Source organism: Drosophila miranda (genome assembly GCF_003369915.1).
Source record: "Drosophila miranda strain MSH22 chromosome Y unlocalized genomic scaffold, D.miranda_PacBio2.1 Contig_Y1_pilon, whole genome shotgun sequence".
Taxonomy (NCBI): domain Eukaryota; kingdom Metazoa; phylum Arthropoda; class Insecta; order Diptera; family Drosophilidae; genus Drosophila; species Drosophila miranda.
Window position 1 is genome coordinate 5,295,319 of NW_022881603.1, and position 27,479 is coordinate 5,322,797.

Sequence of the window (27,479 nt, forward strand, 5' to 3'; positions counted from 1 at the left end):
CGTAGGGCTCAATAGTCTTGTGTGTGTCCTCAAGGAAGTTCCGCCTGCGCACTTCTATATGCATGCTCGGATTTGGACCCTTCGTTGCAGATAGTGGTTGCCGTTTCTTGTTTTGCACCGGCGACCATTTCGTCGGCGGCTTGGCTTTGCCGATATTGTCGGTAAGTGCGCTCCGGCGGCTTCACCCGTATTGAGCTTCTCAGAGGTGGGCTTGCGTTCAAATTAGAGTTGGGTGTGCTCGACACACTCATCCTCGCGTCTGTGATGCTCAAAACGTCAGGCGGCAGAAGCGGAGGATGGGATTCTAAGCTGGAATTCGAATAGGACTGGTTCACATGAAGAGATACGTCCTGTATCTCGGATTCGAATGGAATTGCTTGGCAACGCGCTGGCTCTGGTGTCAGCTCAACGGTTTTGTCGGCAGCGCGGATTCGACGAATAGAAAGTGAAGTTGGAATTGCTTGGCAACGCGCTGGTTCTGGTGTCAGCTCAACGGTTTTGTTGGCAGAAAGTGAAGTTGGAGTGCTCCTTGCCAGAGGTGGTGGTAGTGTAGACGAAATCATCCTCTTCGGTGCTCGCACCGGCGGACTGCTCACAGGTTGAACGGTCGGGTATGTGGTCAAGCTGGACTCACTGCAGCACCGTCTATTCAGCATAATGTTTTGGAGGGTGATCCGGTCTTTGACAATCTGCGGTATGAACAGCTCCGTGTCATAACCCGGGCACTCCACCATCACCACGGCCCTTCCCGACAGCAACTGAATTGTGAATGATAGCTCCGCCCGCGGACTTTTGCTCACCACCGCCGGCAACGACGGATTCGATTTTGGTGGTGCGGGTGCCATTGTAATGAATTAACGTACGCCTTCCGATGAGGATAATTTTTACCAAAATTAATATCAATGTTGTAGCAAACTATTTGTGTGATGGCTGTGTAAAAGAACGATGTAAGCAACTAGAAAGAACAATCAGAATGAAGTTTACGTCTGTTTTTGAAAAATTATGAAAAAAGAGAGGCTTCGATTGTGCTCGGGGATGGAATTTTTATAATTATTATAGGGTTGCAACATCGATAGTTTTTTTTATATGGTTTTATCTCAGAAAAACGTCTGGTGCAGTGCAATACTAGGACTCTATAACTAGTTTGTACTATCCTACTCGTATTTTCTGTTTTAATTAAATTATCACCTATAAATTTGTTATGGGCGGTTTTGGACAGAGCCGATAGGTATCAGGGCTGGAGAAGAAAGAGACAGCGGCATCTATAGTGGATCCTGGGATGCAGTGGCAGAGTTGCGTAGGAGAAAAGGAAACGGGGCGAGGAGGAAGAAAAGGGAAGAGTTTCCGGTGGAGAATAGTGGAGGCCGCACGTGCCCTGAAAGAAAAAAAGGAAACAAAATCGGTGATCGTTGAGACGACGATCCCACCAAGACATCTGCGGCAGGCATCAACATCAGCAGAAGCGGCGGACATCGGCAGCAGCATCCCGGTACTGGCCAGGCCGGAAAACTGATGCGAGAACCGTCAGCGGAGCACCGGCACCAAGGAACCGTCAGCGGAGCACCGACTGGAGACACGTTTCTGTCCCCACACACCAGTGTTTTTGTGTTAGTATTTGTTTCCTTTATATAAACCTAGATTATTAATTAATAATGTTCAAGTTAAATATGAAAATATAATGGATATAAAAATGAAAATTTGAAAAGAGTCATGAGTGAATAGAAAACGGTAGTTGGGTGGGACGAGAGCGAGAAGAAGAGCGGGACCCTGAATATGAAAAGGGAGCGGATTCAAAAGGTGGCGCTCAAGGAAGAGTGGGACCCTGCTAGGGATAACGAAACCAACTATCCCCGCTGACGAAAGTGCCAACGAGGACAAGTCTGTCCTATAAATTAGATTTGTTTTTTTTGTATGTTTTTTTTTGTTTTTTGTTTTGTTCAATCCGTCCCCTGGCTTATCGGGTCGGAAACACCCCTGACTTCGCCGTGAGCTAGCTGGGAACGATAGGCCAGGGTGGCAAAGAGGCGGATCATAGCAATTTAAATATAAATGTAATGAAAACATATCGATAGTTAATGATATCGCACTATCGGCAGTCGATAGTACCACTAACCATGCAGTATATAGATGTGCCAGTTCATACAACGAAAGCGTCACACACTGGCTAGCGCGTTCAGTACCCCAGAGTGACGTCATCATGAGAGAGAGAGCGCAGAGAGAACATGTTTGCATTTGCATGTACACACGCAATATGTTTCGACAAAAATATGTGATTGTATGCTTTTTCAGATTTTTTGAACTCTCTCAGGTCTGGTTCTGTTTTGCCACCAGCATGTTTTAGTGTATGGGTGCACATGCATTCTCACGTACTTTGCGTGTGTGTGTTTAGTATTGCTGGCCGCTAGAACTGAAATTTGAGTTTGGTTCTTGTTTTGGGTCTTTTGATGGACTGACCTACCGCCACAAAATAAATGAAGAATGGGCAGGGGGATGGGGTATGGTACACTAGGGCGCGGGAAATGAAATAAAAGCTGTTATTTGTTTGATTTATACCACAAAATATAAAATATTACAATAATATAATTACACATTTATTTCCTTATTTTAAACAGGTTTATTATAAATTATAAAAATTATGCAAACGCCGTCGGTTCTCGACTTTTTTGTTTATTATAACTAAAACAATGATGTATCTACATATATAATATAAGAAAAAATATATACATATATACTTAATGAAAACATTTGTTCAATCGATGTTTGCATTATTTACAGCGAAAACATATTGTGTTCGTACTCGTGAATAAAGGGAAATTCCGAATTCAAACACAGACTAAACGAGGGGGAACGTTGTGAGTTGCTGCGGAGACCGCAACTCTACATTTATACCCGATGGCTTTGTCAGTATGGCTCTCCTCCGGCAGACGCCGCTAATATTAAACGACACGACAAAGAGTGCGTGCGAGAGAGACAGAAAATCAGTCTGAGCGTGCCGTCGGGCGCTGCGTGGCCACTGCAAATTGATTTGTAGGTATTGTTTGGAAGGTACAATTTTGAGTAAAGCAGCTGTAAAACATCATCATTTTATGGACTTTGGCTACTTTGACACACTGACCTGAAAGGATAAATCCCCAGGAAAGTGCCAATTATGAGGGGAATTGCCGCGCATCTGCCACAAGTGTATTCTTATCGCCGCTCTGGAGCTTAGATTCTTGCACGACACGGCTTTATCGCTTCTGGAAACTCTATTAATTGTGACTTTCTTTGTGTTTCAGTAAGCTCAGTCATTGCACGAATCACAATGTCGGATTCCGGTAACCAATCCTACTGCTCTCAAGTGGGTAACCGCACGTCTTTCTTCACGAGCGCCTACAATGGGATACCAGAGACCCTGATACTGAATACAATTTTCTGGATTCTGCTCATTCTGCTGTTCACAACGCTGCGGCATCAGGCGAGCGACTTTGGCCGCTTGGCGCTGGTGAACAGCAATGGCAGCAAGAAACGCTGGACCGAGATATTCTATTCGCGAGCGACCAGCATGGTTGAGCCCCAGCCAGGCACATCCACGCAGGCGACCCCGCGACCAAGTGTCAACTCCCAAAACAGCGGCGACTCCACTCCCCTGTCGCCAGTGCAACCCGAGCAGGGCCTCTTTGGCTGGATTTGGATCACGTTTAAGCTGAGGAAGGAGACAATCTTGCTGCATACGGGTCCCGATGCAGTGCACTACTTGTCTTTCCAGCAGCATTTGATGGCCGTCATGGCTATCGTGACCCTCATCTCTCTGGCCATAAAATTGCCCGTCAATTTTCTGAACGGACCCAAGGATACGCCGTACGATGTGAATGCCTTTGGCCGGACAACTATGGCCAACCTGTCGCCGGAGTCTCCTTGGCTCTGGGTGCACACAATCATTACCATCCTGTACATTCCGCTGGTGGTTCTCATCATGCGGCGTGCGTCGGGGCGCAATGCGTTCAAAAAGGCCGCAACGAGGACAATCTTGATATCGAACATCTCGTCCAGCGATCGCAACAAGACAGTTGTGCGGAACTACATGCAGGAGCTGTTTCCGATTACAACATCAGCAACAATCCATTACAAGCAAAAGCACTTCCCGCAACACACACATGGTACCCAGCATATGTACAATGTTGTGAAGAGATCTATGTGACTTGTACAATTTATTCCTTCATTCTTTTTCTATCTTACGACAAATATTAGAGCTGTTTCGACTCGCTCACTCCGCCGGGGCGCTACTTACTGAGGAAAACAGTGGAAACAGCGAGTGCATGGAACCAAAATTTCACATTCTAATAGATAAGTCCGTTCACTAAGAAATTACAAGAATCTCCGTTTCATTTGAAGCACAGCTACCCTTCTTTCATTCATTCAGTAGTTGCCAGCTTAATTATTACTATTTATATGAATATTTTCTCTTGATTAATCCGCACGCATATTCACACGCATGAATTCACTACGCAATGCGGAATGGAATGGAATCTCTGATCGCCTGGAAATTCTGTGTAGCATAGCATGTACATACATATGTACATATGTACTCGTAAACTACGAGTAGGTGCAAAATGGTATCCAAACTCTGTCCGGACAGCACTAAAACAATGTATCAAGATCTTTACGAGTATGCGTTGCAGATCGTATATTGCACGATAATCCCAGACTAGACTATAAAAATAAAACACCTACTCGTACAGGCAAGGCAGCATACTCGTACGGGCACACACATGAACACTCATTCGTACGTTCCGAATCCGTCCATTGCTCGCAAAGATTTATGGCCGCTAAGGCTAAGCACTTCGATAATATAGCCAGCGTTTTGTTTATTTACCACTTTGTGTGTTTGGGCTAAACTGCGAGTAATCACGGATATATGTATTTAGCGATAGGTGTGCAGGAAATCCTTTGGGGCGTCACTCAAGCCCTCATATCGTATATTTACAGCTCTACTGCGGTCCCATCGTCTCCCCAAACGCCCAATGCCAATGGGGCCAGGCGCAGGACACTCGGCTCGAAGCATGTCCAAGCAAACGCCAGTGGAACGCCGGAAGGAGAAGCCAGCATTTAAACGATTCAAGGATCACTGCCGCCACTTCACGGCCTTCATGTTCAGCAATGTGGGCATCATACTGCTAGTCACCTTCTACACGATTGGCGGCGCCTTCATATTCCAGGCCATCGAAATCTTCGAATACGAGCGACTCAGGTCGGAGAAGCCGAATCGGTTCATCGAGCGCAATGTCAGCGGGGAGTGCCTCACGCGCATCTGGGAGTTGACGGCCGAAAACATTAGTTTCTTCGACCACAAGGCCTACAGGAAACGGTGACATATAGCTAACAACTGAGCAAATCATAAACTAAACTAGACTATTCTACGCTTTTAGTGTCAATGACGTACTTCTGGAGTACCAGCGGGCGATTATTAAGAAGCAACTGAAGGGACCCGATGTGGAGCAATGGAGCTTCTCGGGGGCCTTTCTCTATTCGCTGACCGTCATCACAACGATCGGATATGGTAACATAACACCCCACTCCGAGTGGGGTAAGCTGGCGACCATTCTGTATGCGATAATCGGGATGCCTTTGTTCCTGCTCTACCTCTCAAACATTGGCGATGTGCTGGCCAAGTCCTTCAAGTGGATTTACTACAAGGTCTGCCTGTGCCGCATATGTCCTGGAGTGGCCAAGCGCCGGATAATACGGGAGAGACGAAAGATGCGACATCTTGCGCGGGCGGTGAGTGAGAGCGTCTCTCATCAAGTGGGATATCATCACACATATAATTTCAGCTCCAAATGCACCACATGGAGAGTGGCGGCGGAAGCAGTAGCTACTCCAGCAGCAGCTCTACCACCAACAGCAACAGCAACAGCAGCAGTAGCACCGACTACACGAAGAGCTCTTATCACAGCTCCAGCATCGTGGATGTGGCGTACAGCGGATCCGATTCGGATATTGAGCGAGAGATACGCGGCAGCACGGATGAGATAACTGTCCCTCTGACAGTCTGCATTTTTGTCATGGTCGGCCACACACAGATCCCTTAAACACGCTGCACTCCTTCTCTTTCAGGTACATTCTGTGGGGTACCTTGCTCTTCGGTCGCTGGGAGGACTGGAACTACTTGGATGCCAGTTACTTTTGCTTAATCTCGCTAAGCAGTATTGGATTTGGTGATTTGGTGCAAGGCGACCGGGTGGTAAGATCATCACGAATACAAATAAGAACCGTCTATGAGCTTTCTCTTGATATAACCGCCGATAGGGACAAAGTTGAGGTCAGCTTTATTCTGTGCCGTATATCTATTGCTGGGAATGGCCGTGATTGCCATGTGCTTCAATCTGATGCAGGTAAGTGATCGTATTCTGTCGTTTAATGGATCTAATGATTATTCTTTATGATAGGAGGAGGTCGTACACAACATACGAGCTATTAAGCGGGGTTTCAAAGCCTGCTTCCGTTGTCGCAGCTCTTAGAGGCCTCTGGTCCGGGTCTTGGGTTCCCAATTACAATTACGTTTTATCGTACAAAATTATAATTATTTAAATGTATTATCTTTAGGTAGATTTGTACATATAGTATGGCTAACTACGACTAAGTAGGACTAAAAAGAATAACTTTCTTCATGAAAGGGACATTTAATACGCTGCTACACCCTAAGACATATTGCAATTGACTTGAAGGGCGAACAGTAAATTTTGAAAACGTAGACAAATCAGCGGCAATAAATCACGTGCGCTTCATCCATTTCATTGGCTTTTTATTTCACCGATCTAAACGCTTTTGTCTTGCCAGCAAAGCCTTCACCTCGTGGTCTAGTTGCAGCTGAGGGCTGGCGGACAGCTCTATGTAGTTGGGCACTGTGGAGGAACGCCTATCCATGCAGGCCTCCTGAAACTGTTGGACCAACTCTTCGGCTATGTTCCCTTGGGCGGACGTTGTCAGCAGATCGAAGGCCGTGCCTTTCAGCGCATCAAACTGTTTTTTTGTCTTGGCAAATTGACCTGCCTTTGGATGATTTCCTTTTGGACAACAGGCGAGCTGATAGCATTTTGCAGGTCGTAGGGCTCAATAGTCTTGTGTGTGTCCTCAAGGAAGTTCCGCCTGCGCCCTTCTATATGCATGCTCGGATTTGGACCCTTCGTTGCAGATAGTGGTTGCCGTTTCTTGTTTTGCACCGGCGACCATTTCGTCGGCGGCTTGGCTTTGCCGATATTGTCGGTAAGTGCGCTCCGGCGGCTTCACCCGTATTGAGCTTCTCAGAGGTGGGCTTGCGTTCAAATTAGAGTTGGGTGTGCTCGACACACTCATCCTCGCGTCTGTGATGCTCAAAACTTCAGGCGGCAGAAGCGGAGGATGGGATTCTAAGCTGGAGTTCGAATAGGACTGGTTCACATGAAGAGATACGTCCTGTATCTCGGATTCGAATGGAATTGCTTGGGAACGCGCTGGCTCTGGTGTCAGCTCAACGGTTTTGTCGGCAGCGCGGATTCGACGAATAGAAAGTGAAGTTGGAATTGCTTGGCAACGCGCTGGTTCTGGTGTCAGCTCAACGGTTTTTTTGGCAGAAAGTGAAGTTGGAGTGCTCCTTGCCAGAGGTGGTGGTAGTGTAGACGAAATCATCCTCTTCGGTGCTCGCACCGGCGGACTGCTCACAGGTTGAACGGTCGGGTATGTGGTCAAGCTGGACTCACTGCAGCACCGTCTATTCAGCATGTTTTGGAGGGTGATCCGGTCTTTGACAATCTGCGGTATGAACAGCTCCGTGTCATAACCCGGGCACTCCACCATCACCACGGCCCTTCCCGACAGCAACTGAATTGTGAATGATAGCTCCGCCCGCGGACTTTTGCTCACCACCGCCGGCAACGACGGATTCGATTTTGGTGGTGCGGGTGCCATTGTAATGAATTAACGTACGCCTTCCGATGAGGATAATTTTTACCAAAATTAATATCAATGTTGTAGCAAACTATTTGTGTGATGGCTGTGTAAAAGAACGATGTAAGCAACTAGAAAGAACAACTAGAATGAAGTAAAACAAACTGTGAACTTACTGGAATGTTTCCGACTGTTTTTGGAAAATTATGATAAAATTTGAATTTGTTGATCAAAAAAGAGAGGCTTCGATTGTGCTCGGTGATAGAATTTGTATAATTATTATAGGGCTGCAACATCGATAGTTTTTTTTTAATGGTTTTATCTCAGAAAAACGTCTGGTGCAGTGCAATACTAGGACTCTATGACTAGTTTGTACTATCCTACTCGTATTTTCTGTTTTAATTTAATCACCTATAAATTAAATATAAATGTAATGAAAACATATCGATAGTTAATGATATCGCACTATCGGCAGTCGATAGTACCACTAACCATACAGTATATAGATGTGACAGTTCATACAACGAAAGCGTCACACACTGGCTAGCGCGTTCAGTACCCCAGAGTGACGTCATCATGAGAGAGAGAGCGCAGAGAGAACATGTTTGCATTTGTTAGTACACACGAAATATGTTTCGACAAAAATATGTGATTGTATGCTTTTTCAGATTTTTTGAACTCTCTCAGGTCTGGTTCTGTTTTGCCACCAGCATGTTTTAGTGTATGGGTGCACATGCATTCTCACGTACTTTGCGTGTGTGTGTTTAGTATTGCTGGCCGCTAGAACTGAAATTTGAGTTTGGTTCTTGTTTTGGGTCTTTTGATGGACTGACCTACCGCCACAAAATAAATGAAGAATGGGCAGGGGAATGGGGTATGGTACACTAGGGCGCGGGAAATGAAATAAAAGCTGTTATTTGTTTGATTTATACCACAAAATATAAAATATTACAATAATATAATTACACATTTATTTCCTTATTTTAAACAGGTTTATTATAAATTATAAAAATTATGCAAACGCCGTCGGTTCTCGACTTTTTTGTTTATTATAACTAAAACAATGATGTATCTACATACATATATAATATAAGAAAAATATATATACATATGTATATACTTAATGAAAAACAATTTGCAATCGATGTTTGCATTATTTACAGCGAAAACATATTGTGTTCGTACTCGTGACTAAAACAGATTCCGAATTCAAACACAGACTAAACGAGGGGGAACGTTGTGAGTTGCTGCGGAGACCGCAACTCTACATTTATACCCGATACTTAGTCAGTATGGCTCTCCTCCGGCAGACGCCGCTAATATTAAACGACACGACAAAGAGTGCGTGCGAGTGAGACAGAAAATCAGTCTGAGCGTGCCGTCGGGCGCTGCGTGGCCACTGCAAATTGATTTCTTGCTTTTGGCTACAAAAATGATCCGATCTGACCCAGATTCAGCAATCTGATAGATATGGTCATTTTCTCGAATGTGCAATATTGTGGATGCAACAGATTTTCGTCCTTTGTGGGGGCGGAAGGGGGTGGGGCGAAATTCGGAGATATACATTTTATATTGAGTTTTCTTGCTTGTTCTTTATTTGACGAATAATTAAAGACTACTTTTCAATATATTTTGAGGCCCAATTCTTACTGTGGGTTCGCGACCACGGAATGTTGCAGCGATGCAACGACAGCAGCTCAGCCGTGGCGAGGTATTTCTCGGAATCCCTCGCCGTTGGCGGATATCATCCAGACGCTGATCCAGCAGTTTTGGCGATCTGGAGCGGCTCGTGTCGGTTGCTGGTGTTTTGGCAACTTTGTCGTTAACTTACATACATTTTATAAAATTAAATAAAAAATCCTACTGCCGCAAAATTTTGAGCTTCTTCTCGTATAATTTTGCATTTTGATTCCCTATCATCCTATCTGTTAACCATTTACAATTTTTTCTAATCAAAATCAATACAAACTGATTGAGCAGATGATTTCGGTGTACAAAGCACGGATCGGAAAATTTAAACCAGTCTGCATATTTATCTATTTTTGACGTTAAAATTATACATTTTTGGACTATGCTTCTTTTTAAATTGAATTTGTGAGACTTTGTCTCGAAATGCCGATTAAATATATCAAAATAAAATATACGAATGTAATAAACTTTAATATTTATGTACATATGTATGTACATAAGATATTTTATAATTGAATTAGAACATTTATGGGTATTTTCCATGAGAGTATTCAAGGTGCGACCGGCATCTAAATTTTGCTTTGCAGATTCCCGTCGGAAAGCGCGCGATTGACAATTGATTTGAAATATATGTAAAACCAATTCCATTTATATTTATGCATATTTATTTAAGTATATATATATTTTTTCTTATATTATATATGTAGATACATCATTGTTTTAGTTATAATAAACAAAAAAGTCGAGAACCGACGGCGTTTGCATAATTTTTATAATTTATAATAAACCTGTTTAAAATAAGGAAATAAATGTGTAATTATATTATTGTAATATTTTATATTTTGTGGTATAAATCAAACAAATAACAGCTTTTATTTCATTTCCCGCGCCCTAGTGTACCATACCCCAACCCCCTGCCCATTCTTCATTTATTTTGTGGCGGTAGGTCAGTCCATCAAAAAACCCAAAACAAGAACCAAACTCAAATTTCAGTTCTAGCGGCCAGCAATACTAAACACACACACGCAAAGTACGTGAGAATGCATGTGCACCCATACACTAAAACATGCTGGTGGCAAAACAGAACCAGACCTGAGAGAGTTCAAAAAATCTGAAAAAGCATACAATCACATATTTTTGTCGAAACATATTGCGTGTGTACTAACAAATGCAAACATGTTCTCTCTGCGCTCTCTCTCTCATGATGACGTCACTCTGGGGTACTGAACGCGCTAGCCAGTGTGTGACGCTTTCGTTGTATGAACTGGCACATCTACATATATACTGTATGGTTAGTGATAGTACGAAATTAACAAAATGCACATCTTCAAATGGTGAAAGAGCGAGAGAGCAACAATACTGGAGTGCCAGACAATTTTTACGACCCTGCTACTGCAATCTGTTTATTTTGTTGATGTATAATTCTATAAAGTGACCAACAACAACGAAGAATTATTTTCAGAGGACAAGGTATGCAAGAATGCCAGCGTGGCAGAAACCCATATAACCTATATTCGTAATCGGGGGGAAAGCCATAAAATAAGCCAAAGAAAGTGGATAACAAAAAAAAACACACACACACGCAACACTAGTTGCCCTGCTGTTAACTATTACAAATAATTATATATGTAATAAAGCAAAAAAGTTCAACTTGTGCAGTGTTTCCAAATTGTATTCGTTCATGTGCCGTCTGGCCAAGGCGAAAATGAAATGTCGATGATTCATGCCGCCGAGTAACAAAACAAAACGCAAAAAAGAGAAGGTGGTAGACGTACCAGACAGACAAACCGAACTATACGTTGCCTGCCTGCCCGAACCAGCCCATCACCCCTTCCTCTTGTCTAGCTATCTCTCAATTCCCGCCCGCCCCTGCCCTGTGCCAAAAAAACATTTTTAAATGATTATCTCATTTTGAAAACTCCAAAATGCATGAGAACTTCGTTGTTTGACTTATAAGAGTGTGTGTTTGTTTTTGAGTTTATCCGTTTATATTCCTAAAAAGATACTTTACCTTGATTGGCTGTCTGTTTGGAAGGTACAATTTTGAGTACAGCAGCTGTAAAACATCATCATTTTATGGACTTTGGCTACTTTGACACACTGACCTGAAAGGATAAATCCCCAGGAAAGTGCCAATTATGAGGGGAATTGCCGCGCATCTGCCACAAGTGTATTCTTATCGCCGCTCTGGAGCTTAGATTCTTGCACGACACGGCTTTATCGCTTCTGGAAACTCTATTAATTGTGACTTTCTTTGTGTTTCAGTAAGCTCAGTCATTGCACGAATCACAATGTCGGATTCCGGTAACCAATCCTACTGCTCTCAAGTGGGTAACCGCACGTCTTTCTTCACGAGCGCCTACAATGGGATACCAGAGACCCTGATACTGAATACAATTTTCTGGATTCTGCTCATTCTGCTGTTCACAACGCTGCGGCATCAGGCGAGCGACTTTGGCCGCTTGGCGCTGGTGAACAGCAATGGCAGCAAGAAACGCTGGACCGAGATATTCTATTCGCGAGCGACCAGCATGGTTGAGCCCCAGCCAGGCACATCCACGCAGGCGACCCCGCGACCAAGTGTCAACTCCCAAAACAGCGGCGACTCCACTCCCCTGTCGCCAGTGCAACCCGAGCAGGGCCTCTTTGGCTGGATTTGGATCACGTTTAAGCTGAGGAAGGAGACAATCTTGCTGCATACGGGTCCCGATGCAGTGCACTACTTGTCTTTCCAGCAGCATTTGATGGCCGTCATGGCTATCGTGACCCTCATCTCTCTGGCCATAATTTTGCCCGTCAATTTTCTGAACGGACCCAAGGATACGCCGTACGATGTGAATGCCTTTGGCCGGACAACTATGGCCAACCTGTCGCCGGAGTCTCCTTGGCTCTGGGTGCACACAATCATTACCATCCTGTACATTCCGCTGGTGGTTCTCATCATGCGGCGTGCGTCGGGGCGCAATGCGTTCAAAAAGGCCGCAACGAGGACTATCATGATATCGAACATCTCGTCCAGCGATCGCAACAAGACAGTTGTGCGGAACTACATGCAGGAGCTGTTTCCGATTACAACATCAGCAACAATCCATTACAAGCAAAAGCACTTCCCGCAACACACACATGGTACCCAGCATATGTACAATGTTGTGAAGAGATCTATGTGACTTGTACAATTTATTCCTTCATTCTTTTTCTATCTTACGACAAATATTAGAGCTGTTTCGACTCGCTCACTCCGCCGGGGCGCTACTTACTGAGGAAAACAGTGGAAACAGCGAGTGCATGGAACCAAAATTTCACATTCTAATAGATAAGTCCGTTCACTAAGAAATTACAAGAATCTCCGTTTCATTTGAAGCACAGCTACCCTTCTTTCATTCATTCAGTAGTTGCCAGCTTAATTATTACTATTTATATGAATATTTTCTCTTGATTAATCCGCACGCATATTCACACGCATGAATTCACTACGCAATGCGGAATGGAATGGAATCTCTGATCGCCTGGAAATTCTGTGTAGCATAGCATGTACATACATATGTACATACATATGTACTCGTAAACTACGAGTAGGTGCAAAATGGTATCCAAACTCTGTCCGGACAGCACTAAAACAATGTATCAAGATCTTTACGAGTATGCGTTGCAGATCGTATATTGCACGATAATCCCAGACTAGACTATAAAAATAAAACACCTACTCGTACAGGCAAGGCAGCATACTCGTACGGGCACACTCATTCGTACGTTCCGAATCCGTCCATTGCTCGCAAAGATTTATGGCCGCTAAGGCTAAGCACTTTGATAATATAGCCAGCGTTTTGTTTATTTACCACTTTGTGTGTTTGGGCTAAACTGCGAGTAATCACGGATATATTTAGCGATAGGTGTGCAGGAAATCCTTTGGGGCGTCACTCAAGCCCTCATATCGTATATTTACAGCTCTACTGCGGTCCCATCGTCTCCCCAAACGCCCAATGCCAATGGGGGCCAGGCGCAGGACACTCGGCTCGAAGCATGTCCAAGCAAACGCCAGTGGAACGCCGGAAGGAAAAGCCAGCATTTCAACGATTCAAGGATCACTGCCGCCACTTCACGGCCTTCATGTTCAGCAATGTGGGCATCATACTGCTAGTCACCTTCTACACGATTGGCGGCGCCTTTATATTCCAGGCCATCGAAATCTTCGAATACGAGCGACTCAGGTCGGAGAAGCCGAATCGGTTCATCGAGCGCAATGTCAGCGGGGAGTGCCTCACGCGCATCTGGGAGTTGACGGCCGAAAACATTAGTTTCTTCGACCACAAGGCCTACAGGAAACGGTGACATATAGCTAACAACTGAGCAAATCATAAACTAAACTAGACTATTCTACGCTTTTAGTGTCAATGACGTACTTCTGGAGTACCAGCGGGCGATTGTTAAGAAGCAACTGAAGGGACCCGATGTGGAGCAATGGAGCTTCTCGGGGGCCTTTCTCTATTCGCTGACCGTCATCACAACGATCGAATATGGTAACATAACACCCCACTCCGAGTGGGGTAAGCTGGCGACCATTCTGTATGCGATAATCGGGATGCCTTTGTTCCTGCTCTACCTCTCAAACATTGGCGATGTGCTGGCCAAGTCCTTCAAGTGGATTTACTCCAAGGTCTGCCTGTGCCGCATATGTCCTGGAGTGGCCAAGCGCCGGATAATACGGGAGAGACGAAAGATGCGACATTCTGCGCGGGCGGTGAGTGAGAGCGTCTCTCATCAAGTGGGATATCATCACACATATAATTTCAGCTCCAAATGCACCACATGGAGAGTGGCGGCGGAAGCAGTAGCTACTCCAGCAGCAGCTCTACCACCAACAGCAACAGCAGCAGTAGCACCGACTACACGAAGAGCTCTTATCACAGCTCCAGCATCGTGGATGTGGCGTACAGCGGATCCGATTCGGATATTGAGCGAGAGATACGCGGCAGCACGGATGAGATAACTGTCCCTCTGACAGTCTGCATTTTTGTCATGGTCGGCCACACACAGATCCCTTAAACACGCTGCACTCCTTCTCTTTCAGGTACATTCTGTGGGGTACCTTGCTCTTCGGTCGCTGGGAGGACTGGAACTACTTGGATGGCAGTTACTTTTGCTTAATCTCGCTAAGCAGTATTGGATTTGGTGCCAGGCGACCGGGTGGTAAGATCATCACGAATACAAATAAGAACCTTCTATGAGCTTTCTCTTGATAGATAACCGCCGATAGGGACAAAGTTGAGGTCAGCTTTATTCTGTGCCGTATATCTATTGCTGGGAATGGCCGTGATTGCCATGTGCTTCAATCTGATGCAGGTAAGTGATCGTATTCTGTCGTTTAATGGATCTAATTATTATTCTTTATGATAGGAGGAGGTCGTACACAACATACGAGCTATTAAGCGGGGATTCAAAGCCTTCTTCCGTTGTCGCAGCTCTTAGAGGCCTCTGGTCCGGGTCTTGGGTTCCCAAGACGTACGTTTTATCGTACAAAATTATAATTAATTAAATTTTTTATCTTTAGGTAGATTTGTACATATAGTAGGGCTAACTACGACTAAGTAGGACTAAAAAGAATATGTTTCTTCATGAAAGGGACATTTAATACGCTGCTACACCCTAAGACATTGCAATTGACTTGAAGGGCGAACAGTAAATTTTGAAAACGTAGACAAATCAGCGGCAATAAATCACGTGCGCTTCATCCATTTCATTGGCTTTTTATTTCACCGATCTAAACGCTTTTGTCTTGCCAGCAAAGCCTTCACCTCGTGGTCTAGTTGCAGCTGAGGGCTGGCGGACAGCTCTATGTAGTTGGGCACTGTGGAGGAACGCCTATCTATGCAGGCCTCCTGAAACTGTTGGACCAACTCTTCGGCTATGTTCCCTTGGGCGGACGTTGTCAGCAGATCGAAGGCCGTGCCTTTCAGCGCATCAAACTGTTTTTTGTCTTGGCAGTGACCTGCCTTTGGATGATTTCCTTTTGGACAACAGGCGAGCTGATAGCATTTTGCATGTCGTAGGGCTCAATAGTCTTGTGTGTGTCCTCAAGGAAGTTCCGCCTGCGCACTTCTATATGCATGCTCGGATTTGGACCCTTCGTTGCAGATAGTGGTTGCCGTTTCTTGTTTTGCACCGGCGACCATTTCGTCGGCGGCTTGGCTTTGCCGATATTGTCGGTCTTACGACGCGCGTAAGTGCGCTCCGGCGGCTTCACCCGTATTGAGCTTCTCAGAGGTGGGCTTGCGTTCAAATTAGAGTTGGGTGTGCTCGACACACTCATCCTCGCGTCTGTGATGCTCAAAACTTCAGGCGGCAGAAGCGGAGGAAGGGATTCTAAGCTGGAGTTCGAATAGGACTGGTTCACATGAAGAGATACGTCCTGTATCTCGGATTCGAATGGAATTGCTTGGCAACGCGCTGGCTCTGGTGTCAGCTCAACGGTTTTGTCGGCAGCGCGGATTCGACGAATAGAAAGTGAAGTTGGAATTGCTTGGCAACGCGCTGGTTCTGGTGTCAGCTCAACGGTTTTGTTGGCAGAAAGTGAAGTTGAAGTGCTCCTTGCCAGAGGTGGTGGTAGTGTAGACGAAATCATCCTCTTCGGTGCTCGCACCGGCGGACTGCTCACAGGTTGAACGGTCGGGTATGTGGTCAAGCTGGACTCACTGCAGCACCGTCTATTCAGCATAATGTTTTGGAGGGTGATCCGGTCTTTGACAATCTGCGGTATGAACAGCTCCGTGTCAAACCCCGGGCACTCCACCATCACCACGGCCCTTCCCGACAGCAACTGAATTGTGAATGATAGCTCCGCCCGCGGACTTTTGCTCACCACCGCCGGAAACGACGGATTCGATTTTGGTGGTGTGGGTGCCATTGTAATGAATTAACGTACGACTTCTGATGGGGATAATTTTTACCAAAATTAATATCAATGTTGTAGCAAACTATTTGTGTGATGGCTGTGTAAAAGAACGATGTAAGCAACTAGAAAGAACAACTAGAATGAAGTAAAACAAACTGTGAACTTACTGGAATGTTTCCGACTGTTTTTGGAAAATTATGAAAAAAGAGAGGCTTCGATTGTGCTCGGTGATGGAATTTTTATAATTATTATAGGGCTGCAACATCGATAGTTTTTTTTATATGGTTTTATCTCAGAAAAACGTCTGGTGCAGTGCAATACTAGGACTCTATGACTAGTTTGTACTATCCTACTCGTCTTTTCTGTTTTAATTAAATTATCACCTATAAATTAAATATAAATGTAATGAAAACATATCGATAGTTAATGATATCGCACTATCGGCAGTCGATAGTACCACTAACCATACAGTATATAGATGTGCCAGTTCACACAACGAAAGCGTCACACACTGGCTAGCGCGTTCAGTACCCCAGAGTGACGTCATCATGAGAGAGAGAGCGCAGAGAGAACATGTTTGCATTTGTTAGTACACACGCAATATGTTTCGACAAAAATATGTGATTGTATGCTTTTTCAGATTTTTTGAACTCTCTCAGGTCTGGTTCTGTTTTGCCACCAGCATGTTTTAGTGTATGGGTGCACATGCATTCTCCCGTGTGTTTAGTATTATTGGCCGCTAGAACTGAAATTTGAGTTTTGTTCTTGTTTTGGGTCTTTTGATGGACTGACCTACCGCCACAAAATAAATGAAGAATGGGCAGGGGGTGGGGGTATGGTACACTAGGGCGCGGGAAATGAAATAAAAGCTGTTATTTGTTTGATTTATACCACAAAATATAAAATATTACAATAATATAATTACACATTTATTTCCTTATTTTAAACAGGTTTATTATAAATTATAAAAATTATGCAAACGCCGTCGGTTCTCGACTTTTTTGTTTATTATAACTAAAACAATGATGTATCTACATACATATATAATATAAGAAAAATATATATACATATGTATATACTTAATGAAAAACAATTTGCAATCGATGTTTGCATTATTTACAGCGAAAACATATTGTGTTCGTACTCGTGACTAAAACAGATTCCGAATTCAAACACAGACTAAACGAGGGGGAACGTTGTGAGTTGCTGCGGAGACCGCAACTCTACATTTATACCCGATACTTAGTCAGTATGGCTCTCCTCCGGCAGACGCCGCTAATATTAAACGACACGACAAAGAGTGCGTGCGAGTGAGACAGAAAATCAGTCTGAGCGTGCCGTCGGGCGCTGCGTGGCCACTGCAAATTGATTTCTTGCTTTTGGCTACAAAAATGATCCGATCTGACCCAGATTCAGCAATCTGATAGATATGGTCATTTTCTCGAATGTGCAATATTGTGGATGCAACAGATTTTCGTCCTTTGTGGGGGCGGAAGGGGGTGGGGCGAAATTCGGAGATATACGTTTTATATTGAGTTTTATGGCGGACGAAGTCCGTGTTCTTTATTTGACGAATAATTAAAGACTACTTTTCAATATATTTTGAGGCCCTATTCTTATTGTGGGTTCGCGACCACGGAATGTTGCAGCGATGCAACGACAGCAGTTCAGCCGTGGCGAGGTATTTCTCAGAATCCCCCGCCGTTGGCGGATATCATCCAGACGCTGATCCAGCAGTTTTGGCGATCTGGAGCGGCTCGTGTCGGTTGCTGGTGTTTTGGCAACTTTGTCGTTAACTTACATATATTTTATAAAATGAAATAAAAAATCCTACTGCCGCAAAATTTTGAGCTTCTTCTCGTATGATTTTGCATTTTGATTCCCTATCATCCTATCTGTTAACCATTTACAATTTTTTCTAATCAAAATCAATACAAACTGATTGAGCAGATGATTTCGGTGTACAAAGCACGGATCGGAAAATTTAAACCAGTCTGCATATTTATCTATTTTTGACGTTAAAATTATACATTTTTGGACTATGCTTCTTTTTAAATTGAATTTGTGAGACTTTGTCTCGAAATGCCGATTAAATATATCAAAATAAAATATACGAATGTAATAAACTTTAATATTTATGTACATATGTATGTACATAAGATATTTTATAATTGAATTAGAAAATTTATGGGTATTGTCCATGAGAGTATTCAAGGTGCGACCGGCATCTAAATTTTGCTTTCAGATTCCCGTCGGAAAGCGCGCGATTGACAATTGATTTGAAATATATGTAAAACCAACTCCATTTATATTTATGCATATTTATTTAAGTATATATATAATTAAATATGCGACACTTCAGTTTACGTTTTAAAAAAGGTTTTATTCTTCACTTAAACTTTAGCGTACATTGATTAGTTATTTCCCCGACGATGACTGAGGTCTGAAGTCTTGAACGGAATTAACTTTGGTTGAATTCTCCGACGGTGTCGCGATTGACGTTTGTCTTGAACAGAACTGAGTTGGCTTCTTAGATGCAGACTATTTATATTATGATGCTCGGTTTGGGATTCGGATTTGGATTCGGAGGCGTTGGCTTCGACTTCGGCTTCGGAGATGGAGTACGTGACTCGATCGATATGTGGGAAAGGCGGCTTTTGATGAAAGGCTTCCGCTGCGTATGATCGGTGTTGCATTACTTGGGGGTGGCTGAGAATAGGGCCTCTGATTGGTCAGCTAGGATGGTGTGATTCTTGAGAATCGATTCGTAATTGATCTCTGAAGAGTGGCGTGATTCTTGTGCGGCTGGATTCTAGGGCGGCAGCTTTTGTTTTATGTTCAACTTCCAGTTTAGGGTGTTTGTTTACATTGCCTGCAATCGGCTGCGCGTGGTCCATTTCGAGCGTGGGATTGTTTATGAGGGTTCGAAGCTGAGGGTGTCGTATTGTTTATAGTATTGTGGGTGCAGGGTAATAGACATAGACAAGGGTATGCGGAGCATGGACTATAGATATGTCACTCCCCCATTGTTAGATTTAAGCCTGTCCTCAGGCGATTATCCTTGGATATAGTTCGGGTGCGTCTAAAACTGTGCCTGCTGGGGATTCCTCGTCTTCGTCTGAAGGTGTTTCTATGTGCGGGTCGGTTTTAGGCTTATTGCTTTTACTTAGATTAAACAATTTGTAGCTTAATCCTATTATGATTATGACAAATAGTAGTATTAAGCTTACATGTAATACATTATTTAATCACGTATTTTCTATTACGATTTCTTTGGTTTGCAAATAAGACAATGGTTTAATTTTTGTTACGTTATTGTTGATGTAGATGCTTTGTGCAAATTCTGGTATGGAGTTGGATATTAAGAATTCGTTTAACTGTACACTGCAATTATGTATTTTTATTAATGCGTTACCTTCTACTTTTATTTCTTGGTTTAGGCAATCTTGGTTTAATATGGTTTTTGGTAATTTCCAAGTTAACAATATGTTGGGTTCTATGAAACTTATTTGAAAGTTTTGGTGTGCTTTGGTGTATGGAAATTTTGACATTTTCCTGAAATACATTCGTCATTTATTTTTCGTTTTGATTCTTTTTCATATACCTCGTTTTCTAGAACGTAATAATTGTTTTGCGTTAGGTCAGTGAGAATGTTATTATCTTCATCTGGATATGGGACAATTTTAAGTATAGGAATATTTCTGATCTCTCGTGGGATGTTGGAAATTATTAGTATTTCGTTAGTGTCTGTTTTCAACCAGGTAGATGTTTTGATATTTAATAATTTCTCTGAATCGATGTGTTTCAGGTAATCCTGGCTCAATAATTTTGGATTAAAGATCCCTAATCTTGTTAGCTGCATGCCTAATTCAATATCCTCTATGTACTCTGTAAAATGTTGAAGGTTAAATATTAATATCTCTAGTTGCTTATTTCTATAATTATCCTTGCTTAATTTATTGAAAACTTCTATGCCAGAATTTACTGCTTGGATTACTAAGTTTAATTCGTTAGCTTGAACACTGTGGCTAGCCAGATTGTTTATTTTCCCTTCTAATTCGACTTTATCATCTTGATCTAATGTTCCAAATAGATATTTATATACTGTGCCTACTGCATTTATAAGGCCTCTTTTGTTTCTTTTGGCTATTTTGATGCCGTTGAATTCACGTTGCAATTTCTCGACTAAATATTGAACTTGGATTTCGTTATTAAATTGGGTTGCCTGTTCTAGTAAACTCTGATATGTTTCATCTGTTCTTGTTATATTAATTGTTAGATAATGGTATTCATAATTAATGGGTATGTTAATGGTATTTGTTTTGAATATGAGATATCCATTCCTTGAGTTGATGGGATCTATCTCTATATTCTGTCCGGAAGACTGTAGGACGGTGAACATTAGTAAGATTATAATCTTAATCATGTTGTAGCTCCGGATTCCCAGTACTCTCTTCGGGTACTCTGCAATTATCGTATTTACTTTTATTAGATTTTTTCTTTCTTTTGAATTTCGTTTTATAGTGGGGGATTTTCCTCCCTCTATTTTTCTCTTCAAAGTGCTTTTCGTCTACCTGCCTAATTTCCCCTGTTCTTTTGAACGGGTTGGTTGTTTTTGTTTTAACTAGGGGTGCATTCTTGAAGCGTGTGTCTACTTCAAAGTCGATTCTATCGTTATTCAAATGATTGATCTTCCTAACTTTATTCAGTTGAGTGTTATAATCTGGTAGTCCGGGGTACAGGAAGATATCAGCTGGGGATCTTTTTGTAGTATTATGAACCGTTTTATGGTTATAAGTGTATAGAATTAACTCGAATTTTGTGAGCTTGTTTTCTATGTTATCCTCACTTGAAATGATTCTTAATTTTTCATTGATTTTTTTACTGGTTTTTACTGGTGGTGATTTCGATTTTCACATTTTCCGCATTCAACCATGCTTGCAATGCTGCGCACATAAAGGCTGAATCTTTGTCGGCTTTAATTCCCTGTGGCTTGCCCATTTCGTTAAAGACTTTTATGATGGCTCTCTTGGTTTCTAACCAGTCGCGACTATTAACTTCTACAAGGGTAGCGAATTTAGAATATACATCAATGCAAGATAGGAATTGTTGATTGCCTACCAAATAGAAATCCATGACATACTTTTCTCTGATATTTTGTATTTCAGGGGTGATTTCGAAGGTTAGATTGGTGTTACGATGCTCAGTTTTAGCAACGTTGCACGTAGGACATTCATTGATAATATTTTGGATTAACATTTGATAATCGGGGTAGTAGAATTTTCCTTTAAACCAATTAGTGGTCTTTTCGATACCTGGGTGAAGTAGCTCTTTATGATTCTTCAATATTTGTTCTTTGAATTCGGAGTAGTTGGGAATATTTATGAGTTTGGTACTGGATTTAATCAGTTTAGTGAAGTGATTTGGACTGATTATCTCCAGGAATGCCCTTTGGAACAGTGGGAAGTCTACTTCGCTATGGAAATATAGTGCACTCTTTTTGGTACACACATATTCCTTTATTATATCTTTTGCTAATGATTCTGTCATTTCGGTATATGCGATTTTTATCAGTATCTTGTGGAAATAGTGGGATGTTTCTACCTTATCCTCATTACCTTTAATCAGTTCTATTTGCCTATTATAGTAATTGATTGGTCTCTCTGTAAGTGGAATATAATTTGTATTATCTTCTTGCGCGCTATGGACCGTTGCACAATCACTATTAATGGTTTCCCCGAGTAGGTTTTCGTTAATCTTTACTCTTGATAGCGCATCGGCTACATGGTTCTCCTTTCCGGGTAAATATTTTATTTTGAAGTCAAATTCATTTAATTTGATCTTCCATCGTTGTAGCTTCATATTTGGTTCCTTGAGGTTATTCAACCAAATCAAGGGTTTGTGATCACTTAATATCTCAAACGTTCTACCAAACAGGTATGATCTGAAATACTTAGTTGCCCAAACTATAGCTAGTAATTCCTTTTCTATTGCTGAATAATTGATTTCGTGTTCGTTTAAGGTTCTACTTGCATAGCAGATTGGTTTGTGGTCTTGCGACAACACTGCTCCTAATGCAATGTTACTTGCATCGGTTGTTACCGTGAACATTTTGTTGAAATCTGGGAATGCGAGGATGGGGTCTGAGGTGATAAGTACTTTCAATTTTTCGAAGGCCTCGACGTATTTTTCCTCTGTTGGGTCTATGACTGCTCGTTTCTTTAATTTGAGTGTCATAGGTTTTGCTATATTAGCGAAGTTGGGAATGAATTTCCTATAGAATCCACATAAACCTATGAATGATTTTATTTTTGTGGTTGTATTGGGTATTGGGAAGTTTATTATGGCAGATATTTTCTTTGGATTAGGAACTATGCCGTTAGTTGTTACTACATGGCCTAGGAATTCCGTTTCTTTCTTCAGGAATTCACACTTATCCATTTGTAGCTTTAAGTTGGCGTCCCTCAACTTTCCAAATACTCTCCTTAGTGACAACAGGTGTTCTTCCAATGAAGTGGAAAATATAATGATGTCGTCTAAGTATACGAGGCAATCTTTGAAGATTAACTCTTCTAGCAGATTGTTCATACATCTTTGGAAGGTAGCGGGGGCAGTGGTTAGCCCAAAGGGCATACGAGTGAACTCGTAATGACCATGCTTCGTGGAGAAAGCTGTTTTTGATGGAATCCCTTAGCTAAATCGATTGTTGTGAAATATTGGCACCTACCTAGTTTATCTAGTATTTCGTTCATTCTGGGTGTAGGAAATTTATCCTTTATTGTCACCTCGTTTAGACTTCTATAATCTACTACCATACGATATTTCTGCTTTCCTGTAGCATCTATTTTCTTTGGTATCATAGCGATGGGTGCACAATAGGGAGAGTTCGACTTACGAATGATTCCCTGTCTAATCATATCTTTGATTTGTTGTGTCACTTCTTGATCGTGTATTTGAGCATATTTATATGATCGACGATATACAGGATCTTCGTGATGGGTTTTTATTTCGTGCTTTATAGTACTAGTGAAGGTCAAAATGTCACCTTCTTTATACTGCACGTCCTTAAATTCATAGAGAACTTTCTTTAGTTTCTCCTTTTCTTCGTCATTTAAATGTTCCAACCTTAGCTGGTTGCATTCCCTTAATTCATTCTCTAATGCGGAAGCGAAGTATTGCTCTCCTTCAGGAGATGGGTCAAGGCACTTAGGTGTAGATATATCTTCCTTTGAAGATGGCTTAACACCTTTGTGTGCGGTCTTGCCGACGGCAATTGCTTCTCCACTTTGGATGATTGGGTATGACATTTCCCCTAACGTTACCGTTTCATTTCGGTAATCGATGACGGCTTTGCTGGCCATCAAATATTCTCTGCCTAAGAGTATGTCATAATTTTCAGAAAAATTATGAATATAAAATTTTTGTTTTGTCGGACAGTTTTGGTTGCATCGCGTGTAATGCTCTGAGTCAGACGGACGGGTCCATTGATGGTATGGACGGTGAGGTTGTCGCTATCGACTTTGGAATCTGTATAGTTTTCTTTTATTATATTTATTGACGATCCCGAGTCCGCGATACCTCTTAATTTTTTATTATTTACGATTATTTCTATATATGGTCTTCCTCGATTTCTTCCGAGGCACTCTGCTGAATATTTACATCCATTTTCATTTGTCCGCTTTGGCTTTGGCTTTGGCACTGCTACCTGCCTGTGTCTGATTGATTTGATAGTTTGTGGGATTCTGGACTCTGCCCTGGTTTAAGGAATTTCTAAGTTCGTTAAATAACCCTTTATTATTTACGGCATTATTTCCTGAATTATTTCGATTCGATCCAAGATTATTTCTGGAAGTACTTGGGTTTTGATTGTTATAATCGTTACTACTATAGCGAGGGTAATAAGTTCCAACATTCCTACGATTGTTATTTCCGTTTCTTGAATGTTCGTGATTCTTGTTATCAGTTACGAAATTTTCGTAGATTCCTAACTCTTGAGCTGATTTTTCTAGATTAGCCATAGTAGAAATGTCTTTTTTTGCTAAAATGATGAATAGTTTATTGGGTAGAGCATCTTCTATGGTATGTCTGGTGGCATTTGCCAGAGCGTTTTTAAAGATTATCTTATTTTCTGGGCTAGTCTCCAGATTTAGTTTACTTACTATAACATTTGACTTAATTTCTAGTTCTTCTACGAACTTACGAATATTCCCATTGAATTTGGTGTCGTGTAATTGTTGTAGCAGCGTCTCGTATGGAGTGTGGTTGTTGAATTTGCTGATTTGGGCTGCTTTTAGATCGGTCCAGGTGTTGGGTTGAAGGCTTTGTGATAAAAGTTGTGCTCGTCCGCACAGTTGACCCTCAGTGGCTCCGTACATGATGCTTTGTTGCCGGATGTCTTCTGTTGAGTACAATTCGGAGATGTACTCGATCCTACTTATGAACGAGCTTAGGCGTTCTTGGCATCCGTCGTATGGTGGAATTTGCCTGATTGACTTCAAGGCTTGGTTCAGGTGTATTTCTGTTAGCGGCATGTTGATTTCTTTTTATTTATTTATTTTTTCTAATATTAATTGAGTTTCGTGTGTAGATTCTTTGGCGGATCTCTTTAGTATTAGCGTTACTTTTCCTCTGATCACTGTAGGTTATTACGCACTGTAACTGTCACTACGCCAATTGATCGTCTTAAAAAAAGGGATTCACTTTTAACTGAGATCCTACCGGCTGCGCCAATTAAATATGCGACACTTCAGTTTACGTTTTAAAAAAGGTTTTATTCTTCACTTAAACTTTAGCGTACATTGATTAGTTATTTCCCCGACGATGACTGAGGTCTGAAGTCTTGAACGGAATTAACTTTGGTTGAATTCTCCGACGGTGTCGCGATTGACGTTTGTCTTGAACAGAACTGAGTTGGCTTCTTAGATGCAGACTATTTATATTATGATGTTCGGTTTGGGATTCGGATTTGGATTCGGAGGCGTTGGCTTCGACTTCGGCTTCGGAGATGGAGTACGTGACTCGATGGATTTGTGGGAAAGGCGGCTTTTGATGAAAGGCTTCCGCTGCGTATGATCGGTGTTGCATTACTTGGGGGTGGCTGAGAATAGGGCCTCTGATTGGTCAGCTAGGATGGTGTGATTCTTGAGAATCGATTCGTAGTTGATCTCTGAAGAGTGGCGTGATTCTGGTGCGGCTGGATTCTAGTGCGGCTGGATTCTAGGGCGGCATCTATTGTTTTATGTTCAACTTCCAGTTTAGGGTGTTTGTTTACATTGCCTGCAATCGGCTGCGCGTGGTCCATTTCGAGCGTGAGATTGTTTATGAGGGTTCGAAGCTGAGGGTGTCGTATTGTTTATAGTATTGTGGGTGCAGGGTAATAGACATAGACAAGGGTATGCGGAGCATGGACTATAGATATGTCACTATATATATTTTCTTATATTATATACATATGTAGATACATCATTGCTTTAGTTATAATAAACAAAAAAGTCGAGAACCGACGGCGTTTGCATAATTTTTATAATTTATAATAAACCTGTTTAAAATAAGGAAATAAATGTGTAATTATATTATTGTAATATTTTATATTTTGTGGTATAAGTCAAACAAATAACAGCTTTTATTTCATTTCCCGCGCCCTAGTGTACCATACCACCACCCCCTGCCCATTCTTCATTTATTTTGTGGCGGTAGGTCAGTCCATCAAAAGACCCAAAACAAGAACCAAACTCAAATTTCAGTTCTAGCGGCCAATAATACTAAACACACACACGCAAAGTACGTGAGAATGCATGTGCACCCATACACTAAAACATGCTGGTGGCAAAACAGAACCAGACCTGAGAGAGTTCAAAAAATCTGAAAAAGCATACAATCACATATTTTTGTCGAAACATATTGCGTGTGTACTAACAAATGCAAACACGTTCTCTCTGCGCTCTCTCTCTCATGATGACGTCACTCTGGGGTACTGAACGCGCTAGCCAGTGTGTGACGCTTTCGTTGTATGAACTGGCACATCTACATATATACTGTATGGTTAGTGATAGTACGAAATTAACAAAATGCACATCTTCAAATGGTGAAAGAGCGAGAGAGCAACAATACTGGAGTGCCAGACAATTTTTACGACCCTGCTACTGCAATCTGTTTATTTTGTTGATGTATAATTCAATAAAGTGACCAACAACAACGAAGAATTATTTTCAGAGGACAAGGTATGCAAGAATGCCAGCGTGGCAGAAACCCATATAACCTATATTCGTAATCGGGGGAAAGCCATAAAATAAGCCAAAGAAAGTGGATAACAAAAAAAAACACACACACACGCAACACTAGTTGCCCTGCTGTTAACTATTACAAATAATTATATATGTAATAAAGCAACAACTTGTGCAGTGTTTCCAAATTGTATTCGTTCATGTGCCGTCTGGCCAAGGCGAAAATGAAATGTCGATGATTCATGCCGCCGAGTAACAAAACAAAACGCTAAAAAGAGAAGGTGGTAGACGTACCAGACAGACAAACCGAACTATACGTTGCCTGCCTGCCCGAACCACCCCATCACCCCTTCCTCTTGTCTAGCTATCTCTCAATTCCCGCCCGCCCCTGCCCTGTGCCAAAAAAACATTTTTAAATGATTATCTCATTTTGAAAACTCCAAAATGCATGAGAACTTCGTTGTTTGACTTATAAGAGTGTGTGTTTGTTTTTGAGTTTATCCGTTTATATTCCTAAAAAGATACTTTACCTTGATTGGCTGTCTGTTTGGAAGGTACAATTTTGAGTACAGCAGCTGTAAAACATCATCATTTTATGGACTTTGGCTACTTTGACACACTGACCTGAAAGGATAAATCTGTGCAGCAGCAGCAGCCCCAGAAAAGACCTCTCAAGACGTACGATGCATCGGCAACGGAAAGTGCCATTTATGAGGGGAATTGCCGCGCATCTGCCACAAGTGTATTCTTATCGCCGCTCTGGAGCTTAGATTCTT

The 27,479-nt window shown here is 42.2% G+C and overlaps 3 protein-coding genes and 1 pseudogene across 8 annotated transcripts in view; 3 read left to right on the plus strand and 1 right to left on the minus strand.

Annotated features, from left to right (window-relative positions):
• LOC117190495 overlaps nucleotides 1–16,728 on the minus strand; it is a 54,194-nt gene extending 37,466 nt beyond the window's left edge. For 2 of the 5 annotated variants that reach the window (XM_033395562.1, XM_033395561.1), the window contains exons 1-3: nucleotides 16,648–16,728; nucleotides 15,759–16,577; nucleotides 7,160–7,206 (exon numbers count right to left, since the gene is read on the minus strand). In XM_033395562.1, coding sequence (XP_033251453.1) covers nucleotides 7,160–7,206; nucleotides 15,759–16,492 — 781 coding nt within the window. In that variant the 5' untranslated portion in view covers nucleotides 16,493–16,577; nucleotides 16,648–16,728. Of the gene's footprint in view, nucleotides 1–78; nucleotides 958–7,159; nucleotides 7,207–15,319; nucleotides 16,578–16,647 lie in introns of those variants that run through there. The other 3 variants (XM_033395563.1, XM_033395564.1, XM_033395565.1) reach the window with 3 other exon arrangements.
• LOC117190505 lies at nucleotides 3,005–6,768 on the plus strand (annotated as a pseudogene).
• Nucleotides 10,870–12,956, plus strand: LOC117190496 (CSC1-like protein 1). The gene is made up of 3 exons (XM_033395566.1): nucleotides 10,870–11,061; nucleotides 11,857–12,717; nucleotides 12,809–12,956. The coding sequence occupies exons 2-3, from the start codon at nucleotides 11,883–11,885 to the stop codon at nucleotides 12,919–12,921; spliced, it is 948 nt and encodes a 315-aa protein (XP_033251457.1). The 5' UTR covers nucleotides 10,870–11,061; nucleotides 11,857–11,882; the 3' UTR covers nucleotides 12,922–12,956.
• Nucleotides 13,062–15,323, plus strand: LOC117190492. Of its 2 annotated transcripts, none has more exons than XR_004473708.1 (6): nucleotides 13,062–13,916; nucleotides 13,978–14,329; nucleotides 14,383–14,592; nucleotides 14,660–14,778; nucleotides 14,832–14,931; nucleotides 14,986–14,999. XR_004473708.1 is itself a non-coding variant. In XM_033395558.1 (6 exons), the coding sequence occupies exons 1-6, from the start codon at nucleotides 13,612–13,614 to the stop codon at nucleotides 15,015–15,017; spliced, it is 1,104 nt and encodes a 367-aa protein (XP_033251449.1). In that variant the 5' UTR covers nucleotides 13,062–13,611; the 3' UTR covers nucleotides 15,018–15,323. The 2 variants fall into 2 exon arrangements, 1 of the variants encoding a protein (XP_033251449.1); XM_033395558.1 differs by having other exon boundaries at nucleotides 14,846–14,931; nucleotides 14,986–15,323.
• Nucleotides 16,729–27,479: the final 10,751 nt, after the last annotated feature.

Coding starts and splice junctions, on each gene's coding strand:
- LOC117190496 (XM_033395566.1), top strand. CDS start 11,883: ATGTCGGATTCCGGTAACCAATCCTACTGCTCTCAAGTGGGTAACCGC. Junction 12,718..12,808: donor CTTCCCGCAACACACACATG/GTACCCAGCATA, acceptor GACAAATATTAG/AGCTGTTTCGACTCGCTCAC.
- LOC117190492 (XM_033395558.1), top strand. CDS start 13,612: ATGTCCAAGCAAACGCCAGTGGAACGCCGGAAGGAAAAGCCAGCATTT. Junction 14,593..14,659: donor AGATAACTGTCCCTCTGACA/GTCTGCATTTTT, acceptor CTTCTCTTTCAG/GTACATTCTGTGGGGTACCT. Junction 14,932..14,985: donor TGTGCTTCAATCTGATGCAG/GTAAGTGATCGT, acceptor TCTTTATGATAG/GAGGAGGTCGTACACAACAT.